Source organism: Cyprinus carpio, chromosome A7, assembly GCF_018340385.1.
Source record: "Cyprinus carpio isolate SPL01 chromosome A7, ASM1834038v1, whole genome shotgun sequence".
Taxonomy (NCBI): Eukaryota; Metazoa; Chordata; class Actinopteri; order Cypriniformes; family Cyprinidae; genus Cyprinus; species Cyprinus carpio.
In genome coordinates this window covers 32,032,295-32,044,017 of record NC_056578.1, presented here as the reverse complement: position 1 = coordinate 32,044,017, position 11,723 = coordinate 32,032,295, and the positions used below count along the sequence as shown (strand labels likewise).

At 38.1% G+C, this 11,723-nt stretch overlaps 1 protein-coding gene across 1 annotated transcript; it reads right to left on the bottom strand.

The window, feature by feature from the left end:
* Positions 1-30: 30 nt before the first annotated feature.
* LOC109088155 (T-complex protein 1 subunit eta) lies at positions 31-6,638 on the bottom strand. Its single transcript, XM_042760845.1, has 11 exons — positions 6,486-6,638; positions 5,336-5,489; positions 5,118-5,224; positions 4,668-4,846; positions 4,395-4,566; positions 2,264-2,428; positions 1,764-1,952; positions 1,465-1,562; positions 1,205-1,337; positions 760-966; positions 31-675 (listed from the first exon to the last, which is right to left on the bottom strand). Exons 1-11 carry the CDS (start codon positions 6,591-6,593, stop codon positions 442-444), a joined length of 1,746 nt encoding a protein of 581 aa, XP_042616779.1. The 5' UTR covers positions 6,594-6,638; the 3' UTR covers positions 31-441.
* Positions 6,639-11,723: the final 5,085 nt, after the last annotated feature.

The window sequence follows — 11,723 nt, the reverse complement described above, 5'->3', positions numbered from 1 at the left end:
CACACAAAAAAAAAAAATCAAAGACAAATGTTGAGAAGCAAAAGTACTGATTTTAATGGTACAATAAATAGTTCCACCGAATGACCAATACAGGAACGTATCTCAGCAGTGCGTGCATATCAGTGCTTATACAGATCTACAAACTGATCACTCTTTATTTGAGTGTCTGTATGGTTTGTGTGTGTTCTCAGACTTTCACAAAACAACAATGACATCTCCAACTATCCAACAGATGATTCAATCTCCATCAATCTGGAACAATTAGCAAAAATGACATTTTATTCTGCTTTAGCCTTTGTAAACAAAGAAATGCTTCGATTAAGTGGGACCAGAGTAACAAAATGGGTCAAAAAAAACAAATCAAGGCCCAATACATGGCCAGCATTTGTTTTGACGGAGTCCAGAGGCTCTGCCCAAGACACTAGTGGGGATGGGTGTAGATTAGTGGGCGTGTGGGGGTCTACCACGACCTCTTCCTCTGCCAGCAGGTGCCGCTGGGCCGTCAGCACTAGAGCGAGGGTTCTTGATGGTCTCATCCACTGAGAGGATGAGACATGCAGCTTCAGAAGCAGCGGTCAGGGCATTGATACGCACAACAGAGGGCTCCCATACACATCCCTGGAAGTTATCTGATATATCTTCATTATTCACGTCCACTCCATACCATATACCACCTAGGAAAATGGAGATTATGCAAATGGATTAATTAGAACACTGACATTCAATTTAGATGATTTGAGCCATGACTTGTGTATGTACCTGTGCATGCTTGGCCCTCAGTTTGTTTAGAATATTGGTAGCATCAAAGCCTGCGTTGTCACACAGTTGTCTGGGAATGATCTCCAGGGCTTTGGCATAGGCTCCAATCAGCAGCTGCTGCTTCCCTGGAATTGTTCTAGAGTAATCCCTCAGATACTTCGACAACTCCATCTCTATAGCGCCACCTCCAGCAACAATAGAGTCATTCTGTCATGGGGAAATATGAGAATGTTCGGTAACAACTCTATTCGTAAAACAGGCTTAAGAAGAATTTGTCTCCCCCTACTGACTGTTCTTAAAACATTCTGAAATCAGGACTACAGTACTACTTTCCTATGTCATTCGGCTCAGTCTTTACCCACAAGAAATACTGACAAAAAGAAATCAAGGATAAAATAAATCTGCTGTTGTAATCATTTGTAGCAAGAGATGACGCTTTCCTCACCTTGATTGCTCTGCGCACAATCATGATGGCATCGTGCAGTGAGCGCTCTGTTTCCTCCATGAACTGCTCCGCACCACCCCTCAGAATGATGGTGCAGGTCTTGGCCTTCGGGCAGCCTTTGAAGAAGTTGTATCTGTAATGCAATACACACAGTTACTTTGCATGTATGGAAAATGTTTACATTAAATCAATTATTAAAATCTCCAGTTTCATGGACATAATGAAATTCTGTATTTACATAAGAAAGAAAAAAAAAATACCTCTCTCCTCCAACCTGCACTTCTTCAAAGAGCTCGCACTGTCCAAGCACATCATCAGTCAGGGCACCGACACTGGTCTGAATAGAGCCACCACAGGCCTGGAGGAGACATTACAACTGCTTTAACTGCTATATGGCCAACAACACATCATTACCACGACCAAAACATTATTACATGGGAAGAGATATCTGGCATTAATTTACTCATGAGAGATCTTAAAAGAAAAATGACTTTAATCCAATATAAAAATGGACTGGAAAAGTACTTATGTACAGGATGAACACAGGATAGCATCATACCATCATAGTTCTCTTAAGATCTTCCTCCACAACACGGCCTGCACAGAACAGATCTCTGTCTGCAAAGTATTGTGTGGCCACATCTCCGATGGGAAGCTTTGACAGCACCACTTTAGCACCGGATTTGTAGATCTTCTCCAGCTTATCGTATAGTATGTTCCATTCAGCATCGACGATGGCCTGATAGTCCTGCAAACAGCCGCATGAACATATTTAAAAAATTATTGAGTTTGTTTATATGAGCCATGATGGATTACTGACATGAGAATATAATATGAATTTGCAGACTTTGGGATTAGTTAGTGTCACTGCAATAAAATACCTTGTAGAAGCTACAGAAAGCAGATAATACTAACGGGCCTTCACTTCTGCCGAAACAACGCCCAATTTAAAATGACAACTACACCATCAGTTTCCTGACTCTCTTATGGCCCTGTCCTTTTAACATTAGGCTTCAACAATGAAAGAGACAACCTGTGACGGTAAAGAGCAGTACTGACCTCCACTGAGTTGACACGGACTTCTGCATTGTCCTTCTCTGCCTTCAACTCCAGCTCAATGTTGAGCAGTGCGATTTTTGGGTTCACATAGCGCTTGGGCTGCATCTCAAAGCCAGCATAGGAGAAGGTCTTCTTGAACGCCACACCAGCTACAAGCTGAGAGTCCTGATAGACAGAAACAAAAACAAAGGACCGCGAGGTTAAAATCTACATCAGGGGCCATATGTATGAAGCCGCCCAGAGTAAAATTTTAGTCCTAAGTAGGGCTGGACAATATATCGAACGATATGATCATGCACATCTTGTCAGCTGGTTCCGTGGTTAGCAGTAAATCCCCATCACCTGCTTTCAAATGGAGTGGCAGTTAATACACAGAGCCGTAGTTCACTGACAAGCTACGCTATATCGAGTTCATTATTGAAGATGAATCGCCTTCGATAATGAACTCTATATAGTGTAGCTTGTCAGCTTGTCAAAAGTGATGTTATTTCTACACTTATGAATAAGAGTGTTTCATAAAGGTTCCTAAGTGTTAAGACTAGTTCCAGCTCTTAAATTATTGAAGAGAGCTGAAGAGGTCTCCTAAACTAGTTAGGAGTAAAAAGATGGCAGCAAAGAGGAGGAGACAAACACTTTCCAGCGAAGATATGACACATTGGAGTTATATGATGATATGGAGTTGATAAAACGATACAAACTTGGTTATCAATATCAAAACTTTTTTTTTTAATTGTTATTATTTTTTGTAACTGACAAAGTAAGAAATTTAATCAACCTCTTCCACTGAAGTCAATGATCTAACTGCAGAAATGTAGAAATTAATTTTTTTTTTTTTGGCTGGAAAATTGGAAAAATGCAGCAATGTCTTACATATTGTGACACCAACCCCGTGATGTGTGGATTGTTTTTTTTTTTATAAACCCACATTTCACTTAAACCATTCAAGTACAAATGGGAAAAAAAGCACTGACCAGTGTTGCCAACTGCTTTCAATTGAGAGTAGCTAAAATTAATTTCTAGAGATCAGTAAACTCGCATTTATGACGTCATGTGAGAATCTCAGATTGTACATAACGTTATCCAAGAAATTGATTTTGTTGCTAGGCTTAAAAAAAAAAAAAAAAAAAAAAAAAAAAAATTCTTCCTCCTGAGGAAGTCACTAAATCTAGTGACAAAACTCACTAATTTGGCAACATTGGCACACTGATTACAACATAAGTTATTAATATTTCATTAGTCCTATTGTTTTTGCATGCGTTCATAATTTCTTTGTATGACAGCATGCCAAAAGTTCTGCCCGCACATTTTGGCATGTTTCATTGCATTATATACATAATTAAATAAAATAATAATTACATTATTATTATTATTATTTTTTTAATTAAGGGTGAAGATGTTATATTTCCTAGCCCAGACCTCACTTTTGGCCACTACTATATGGCAGTTAATTAACTTTCCAACTGACCGCCAAACCATATTGCAAAAACAAGCCACTTTTATGAGGACTGTGGGCTTTCCTGGAGTTGCTGGAGCCACTGATGGAGCTCATGTTCACATCATTGCTCCAACTGTAAACGAGGAGACATACCAATAGAAAATGAAGCATCAGTAATAATTTATGAAAATTTTATACAATTCAAAGCGCTCTAATAAAAATACATTTAAATATTAAGTTTTATACATACGTGCCCTGATTCTCACTGCTCAGCTATTCCACAATAATGATCCTGAATGTAAAGGGCTTTGTTCAGACTGGCGGCATATATCTGTTTTTAAAATATGTAGTTTAAAAAAAAAAAAAAAAAAAAAAAAAAAAAAAAAAATTCCAATAGTTTGCCCAGTTTTTCTCAATTTTACAAAGTAAGCAAATGTGTGACACGTAATGTTTAAAAATCTATTTTAAAAGCCGTAAGGTATATTCCAGCTTTACGTCATGCTGACCCTGACATCATTACTACAGCAACCAATAAAGGTACACTAGATATTGACATTGTCTGAACATACAGATTTTAATACTTGAAAAATGACAGCGACAGTCAGTCCAAAGGATCTGTGTGTGGTATGAAAAAAAAAATGTTTAAGTAAAAAATTACATAGGAACACTTTGGAGTCAAGAACACTGCTCCCTCACCTCCAGAGCTCCACCCTGCACCTTCTTCACTCCAATCATCTTCAGAGGAAGTAGATCATCCAGCATCATCACTGCATCCACCACCATCTTGGAGAAGAACCCCTTCTGTCCTGCAATCAGCTTGGAGTTCATAGCCGTAGCAGCACACTTCTCCAACAACTTCCTCTGTTCTCTGTGGCAGCAACAGAGGACAAATGATCACCTCTGTTGCATTTATATGATAATAACAACACATCACTATAATATATAATAGCAGACAGTGACTAGACTCACTCCTTGTCATCCTTTTTGATGGTAACAGCGATTTCTTTGATCTTTTTGACAGCGAGCTGTGTGGCGGTGCGGAATGCTCTGATGATGGTCTGGGGGTGAAGCCCCTCCTCTACGTATGGCTTTAACTGCTTCAGAAACTCAGCAGCAAGCAGAGTCACCGAGGTGGTGCCGTCACCAACCTAAACAAACACATAGAATGAAGATGATCCATTCTAGTGGATTTAACTAGCTATAAGATCATTCAATTTGAGCCCAACTTGCTCAAAATGACATTTCTAATTAAGAAACAGACATGCAGCTGCTTTAGTCATGTTTACATTCACAATTCTGTCTTTAGCATAGCTTTAACATTATATTGTCAATCAATCAACACTGAGAACCAGAACTATCTGCCTAACTAACTACCTTTTAAAGCAGTAGAAATGTACAGCCAGAATGCGGGAATCTTACCTCAGCATCCTGAGATCTGGCAATGTCTACCAGAGTCTTGGCTGCAGGGTGTACAACATCCAAAAGCTTCAGAATTGTGGCTCCATCATTAGAAATAGTGGCTTTGCCTGCAAGATAATGTCATGTAAATCACAACATGAGAATCTTGTTAATATGATACCAAGAAATATGCCAGTCCTTCCCAATAAAACAGCACTTCTGCAGAAATTCAGACTTACCTCTGTTATCTACCACAAGCTTGTCCATGCCACGGGGGCCGAGGGTGGTCCGCACAGCCTCTGCCACAACCTGGCAGGCATTGATGTTACTGATGAGCTGTGGGATCCCCTGAGAGGTGTCTGTGCCCTCCTTCAGGAGGATGACTGGAGTGGGCTGAGGGGAGATGTTCAGGAATCACTATAATATCATATCTACACCCTCTTTTGAATCCAATTAAAAGTTTGTAATATTTTTAAGTGTAGATCAAACAAGAAAAATCCTACTATTTACAATAGATATGTTCGCAATATTTTGCAACTGTGCTAATGTGCATGACCTTTCCAAGCATGCAAATCACAATTTTTAAAAGCACTGATTTTTAAGGTTTTCCATGACTATGGGAGACATGTGACAGTTGTTATGCAGCCAGTGTATTGACCATTTATGCAGGTTAATTAATAAACTGCTATGACCTTTACTTAAACATTTACATTATCCCCATCTCTCTCTCTCTCTCTCTCTCTATATATATATATATATATATATATATATATATATCATACACAGAGACATTACAATACGTACAAATAACAGCAATGCCTGCTTTTGTATTAGTTTTTGCAGCTGAAAAATTGCATGCTGTCACGCAAAAAAAGAGGTGTCATAAATATATCTCTATGAGTGTGTCCCTACGTGCTAAAAACAAGAGCCTTTATTAGGGGAACATCGTTTCATAAAGTCACAGGTTTATCATAGCAACTGAAGAGACAAACAATACTGAAGGGTGTAACCGGTTCATTCCGTTATTCAGCATTACAGAAATGATGCTAAACTAAAACCTCTAGCATCATTTAACAACCACACAGATCCAAACTATTGAGTGAAATACAGAAGTTATATGTATGTGTACTTTTGCACATCGCGTCGTTATGCAAATCTTTAAATTCTGCTTGTCACTCTCATACAGAAGAATGAATCGTTAGCCACCAAGCTAGCTAGCATCAATGTAAATCTTCAGGCGTGTTATCCCATTTAAAATAGAAATAATCTCGCAAACATGTTCTTTATTCTTTATTCTCGCTGGATGTTTATCTCCCAACACTAGGAAATGCGCGTACCGGTCGGATGACGATGGATTTCAAGGTAAAACAGGCATGAAAGAGCACTCACCATCATGTTTGCAGGATAGAGGAGGACGCTGCCGGGTGAGGTACCCACAATGCACCTAGAATTCTCTAGAACACGAGACGCGTCTGCTGGCAAACTGATGATGACCATCAGAGGGCGCTATTACTGTAGTTTTCATGTCTGCTGCTCTGCAACCTGCAAAGATAATTTTTGAATATATCAGCTATTCATTAATTGTTATAGAAAGAAAGAAAGAAAGAAAGAAAGAAAGAAAGAAAGTTTTGCGTTATGGAAGGTTTCCACCAGGAAGTATTTTTGGTGAAGTGATTTGTTTACATACTAAAAGAGTAGGTAGGCTAAACAAACAAACAAACAATAAACACAAGGAAATATACAATACATAAATAAATTAACCTTGCAGGTCACAACAATGCCTGCTTAGCTGCTGTATGTAAAATAATCATTAAAATGTTTCAAATAAATAAATCAATAAATGTTTGTAATATTATATTTCCACCAGTAACATATTTGACATTTCTATTTTATCCTAAATGTTGATTGACCAGTTTCCACATTTTTTTTTTTCATTTGTTAACATAAACAAACAAACAAACTTTATAGTAATGAGATTAGGGAGGAATGATATCCAGTAAAGGTTATCTACAAATTGTATGCAGATTACAGAGCTCACTCTTTCTTTTACCCCCCATTTCACCATTTTGACTCCTACTTACGTCCTGTATAGACCCACATATACACACACACACACACACACACACACACACACACACACACACACACACACACACACACATATGTGGACTATCCTTCAGATGAACAATAAGATTCTGGACAGATAAAAACAAACAGACAAACATGGAGTTCAGACGGTCAAGATATGTCACAGTGTTTAAAGCACAAATAACAACACTCAGACTTTAGTAGCCTACTTTTTCTCCCTTTTTCCCACATGCACAAACACATCATGTTCAGTAGCCTGGTTTATGCACTGTATCTCTACATTTAAGATGTCTTAGATGTTACAGTATATGTACAGTATACTTATATATATATTATTAACCCAGTGTAACTATAGGCTTAGGCTGCTGTGGTTTACAAGTGGTACTGAATAGTGAGGGTGGCGCATGTTTCAATCTGTGATGATTCTGTAGTCTGTGGCTGAACTCGAAGCTCTCAGGGTTCCCTTTTTTAGACACATGTAATTATCAGACGTTATATATACGCACTCTGCCTCACACTTATGTAGGGTACCTTTTAACTGGGATATTTCTGGCATCTATGGCAGTTGACCCACCCATCTGTGAGACTGCACAAGATGAAGAACCAGTGCTATGCAAAATGTTCTAGGCCCCATCCAGATACACAGAGATGTCTGAAAAATATGCAGAATATAACCTCCCTTGCTGAAGACCAAACTCTTGACTGGTCAAGCAAAGCTCTCTGAATGTGATTTGAACTCAGAGCCATTAGCCATTTTGACAGCCTAGGCAAAATCCCTATTGGCGCCCATTCACATTGGTTGTCATAGTAACGACACTAATGTGTGGAGATTCAGCACATTGTGAGTTCCACAAATCTGAACGCATTATTTGTAAATTGACATAAGATAGAAATTTTGCACCATTTATCATCTGTAATATTACTATGTAGCCACTAGATTCCTGCTTAGCCTTATATAAAATATATATAAACAGGTTTGTGTAATCCCTAATTGCTAAGAAATTGTCATCACACATAAAATAATTTTAATACATTTGAATTTGGATACATGTTTAGATATTATTAATGACTACTTTTTGTCTTTATCTGTTGTTTCTGTTTGAAACATTGATTTAAAGTGTCAATTTTTGCATTATTATTTCAGTCAAACTTACAAAACCCTTTATTACCCCAAACTACATATAAAAGCTTGATCAGTCACATAAAAGTAATCAGAATGCAGCCACTTATTCCTTTGTTACTCACTGACGTGTGAACTTCCCCTTTAAATAACGTGACGCTCTGCCCTCTGTGTATGATGCTGCTCCCATTCTGCGCTGTTAGAAGTGAATAAATTGATTCAGCATTTCGACACTTCTGTACGGATCATAGGCTGTATAAAAACATGGACATAGTGTCCGTGACGTCACCACTAGATTCCTGAAGAGCGTTTTTCGGAGCTCAAAGTGGGCGGAGCAGGCCGTCGCCATCTTGGCAGCGTGTCACTCCTGAATAATCGACAATGGGCAAAAAGGCGGGAGCCGGTTGCTGAAGCCACGCCCATCTAGCGCGACGGCAGTGTCAGCAGCGGCAATCCACCTGTCACTCAATTGGCCACGCCCTTAATTATGCAGAACTTTAAGGCTTAATATGATTTCAACGGATGAGTTACAAAAAAAATTCACCCCCCTCACAGTTGTCATGAAGGGCAAAATTAGCTATAGACCAAAATCTTTTTTTTTGCACCAGGCTGTAAAAAGGGATTGACTCCCTTTTGCAGCCAGCCTCTAGCGGCCAGTTGACAAATTACAGTTTAAGTCACTTCCTTGTTGGCTCACGAGAGAGAGCGGGAGGTTGCCACTTGGTACGGATGCATTAAATTCGACAAAGCGGGATAATAAAGGATGTATTGATCTTGTGAATTAGCAGATTTTACTAGACCAATATTTTTTAATTGGCCGTTAAAGTTTTATATAGGAATATTACACAACACACTCATCCTTTAACAATGCATTGGCGGAAAAACACACAATTTTTAGACCAATTTCGCACCATGATTTCTTGACTGCCACAAATAGGCCTACTGCCCTAACAAAATATGGATTTTGTGCCCTTTTTACTTGTACCAATATTTTAAATTTGCTTTTGAACTAAGCTGTATTGCATGGGGAAAAAGCGTTACCTTCTTAAAGCATTGACAGAACCTACTGATCTAATGGTGTTGTTGAGCACTCTAAATGCAAAGCCTTAAGAGCTGATCCCTCACTGACAACCTTTACAAACCTTTGAACTAGATCTCAAGCACCACCTTAGCACTCAAAACCACAGATCTCATTTACCTTTATGCCCTCTCTCTTTCTCCCCACTGTCATTATCAACCATCTTTCTAATTTATACTCCTTTACCGTACCCTTTAATGTGGCCATGCAACTCCAAATGTGTGCTCTGTGTGAGAGCTCAGGCTGTAATCACTAACACCAGTGATGAATGGGAGCTGCTGGTGGCTTTTGGCACTGACAATCTTTCCACCTCTCATCTCTCCAGTCTATTATATGGACCACCAAGCTCTGGGTGCCTCATGTGGACTTGATGATTCCAACTAGCACAGAAGTGCTTCTATAGATTGGTGAGATAAGGCTGAGTAGTTCCGAAGAGTTCCATTTTAAGAATACTGCAAACTGTAATTTAAACATGACACAACCTTTAGGGAGATGGATGTGTATAGGGTTCACACATCTTTAGACATTAAAGCGATGTGCAGTGATTTGGATCCAAGAGCTGGCATAGCAGGCTCGATATATAATTTGTGATAGGAAAACATGTGCATTTATACATTTGTGCTTCTTGGTCCCATATTAACAAATTCTCATGTAAATATCCACACTTGCACAAGCAAATCCATGGCCACAAAAAAAGTTGTTGTGCATTTGCAGCACTAGGTGAGCCATTAATCTGAACATCTGCACAGTGCTCGACAATTAAAAAGCCAATCCATCACACCCTAATCAATAGTGTCTCACTCTAAAGGGTGGGATTGTTTGTCCATTAATCTTTCTACAACAAAATGTGTGAGTTTGTGTAGGAGTGTGTCTGTATATATGTGTACAGGTTTATTTAGGGGTAGGCGTTGGGTTAGGCAATAAAATAACATTAACCTTTACAATACTTTACAATAAGGTTGTATTTGTTAATATTAGTTAATGCATTCATTAACATTAACTATCAATTAACAAGTTCTGTATACAGCATTTGTTAAGTGAGCATTAAGGTGCAAAAGGCCATGATGTATTGTGAAGTCACAGCTGAGGGCGATGTTGTATTAACGACATATTACAAGTTACTTCAACTGGGAGGAAATAACTGCTTCTAATTACTTGAGCAATAGTTTGGCATTCACTAAGACTCAAATAACCACATTTTTTACAAGGCTCTATGAACAAATTAATACGGAAGTTCTAAGCGGCCATGCCAACAATTTTTTTTCTTTTTGTTTTCTCGTTATAACGACTTAATTTTCTCGTTATCTCGACATAACGAAGTTCGTTTTCTCGTTATAACGACTTAATTTTCTCTAAGAATTTACAAAACGGTGGCACTATAGACCTGAATATAACTGATGGGGTGTTGTATACTATCCACTTTACTGTACGCGGACCTTCCTCGTGATCGCTATAATTTGTGCAGTCTTGTTTATTACTGACATTTAATTAATTCATAAATGTTAAATTCTTGAATCAATATGAATATTTTGTGTATTAAGTTCCTGCTAGATGCATTTCACCAACGCATTCTGTTTCATCAATAACTGCTTATCAAAACCAAGGTTAACATCACTGTATTCTGTTTGCACCAATATATATTATATTTGTGCTTCTTTTAGGCTCATGATTAATTTAAATTTAATTTTTAATTTAATGATTAGGTAGTTAATAAGCGGAGATGTTCTGTTTATCTACAGTAGGACGGGATTTAACGATGTAGGCTGATGTGCTTCTTTTCCTTATTACTAATCTTTATTGTTAACCATATTGATGAGAAATGTGATGTATATGTAAAATCCATAGGCTAATTTAATTCAGTTTTGTTCTGTAATGTTGTAATGGTTTTTTTCTACACACACACACATACACGTACACATGAACGCTCTTTTCAAACAGAAGCTTGTAACACACATGATATCTGCCACATAATGACTACTACAAATTACAAATTATATATAATTTTATTTCCTATAAAGGGAAAATTAAAAGTGAGTTTAATCCAAGCAGCTCTAATGGCGCGGTGTTGCCATTTAAACATGTTAATTACAAAAACAAAACGTTCGTTGTACTGTCTCTGGAAAAAATCAACAGTGATTGATCAGCCTTTATTTATACAGTATTGTAGACGTTATTATTACCTAGGCGAAGCAAAATTAGCTGAAATATAGGCTACAGTAAGAGCGCCTGCATGGCTGTCCATCAGATGCCTGTCAAAGTTGAGTTCGTTACTATAGCAACAGTAAAACTTTCATGTCGTTATAACGAGAAAACAAACTTTCGTTATGTCGAGATAACGAGA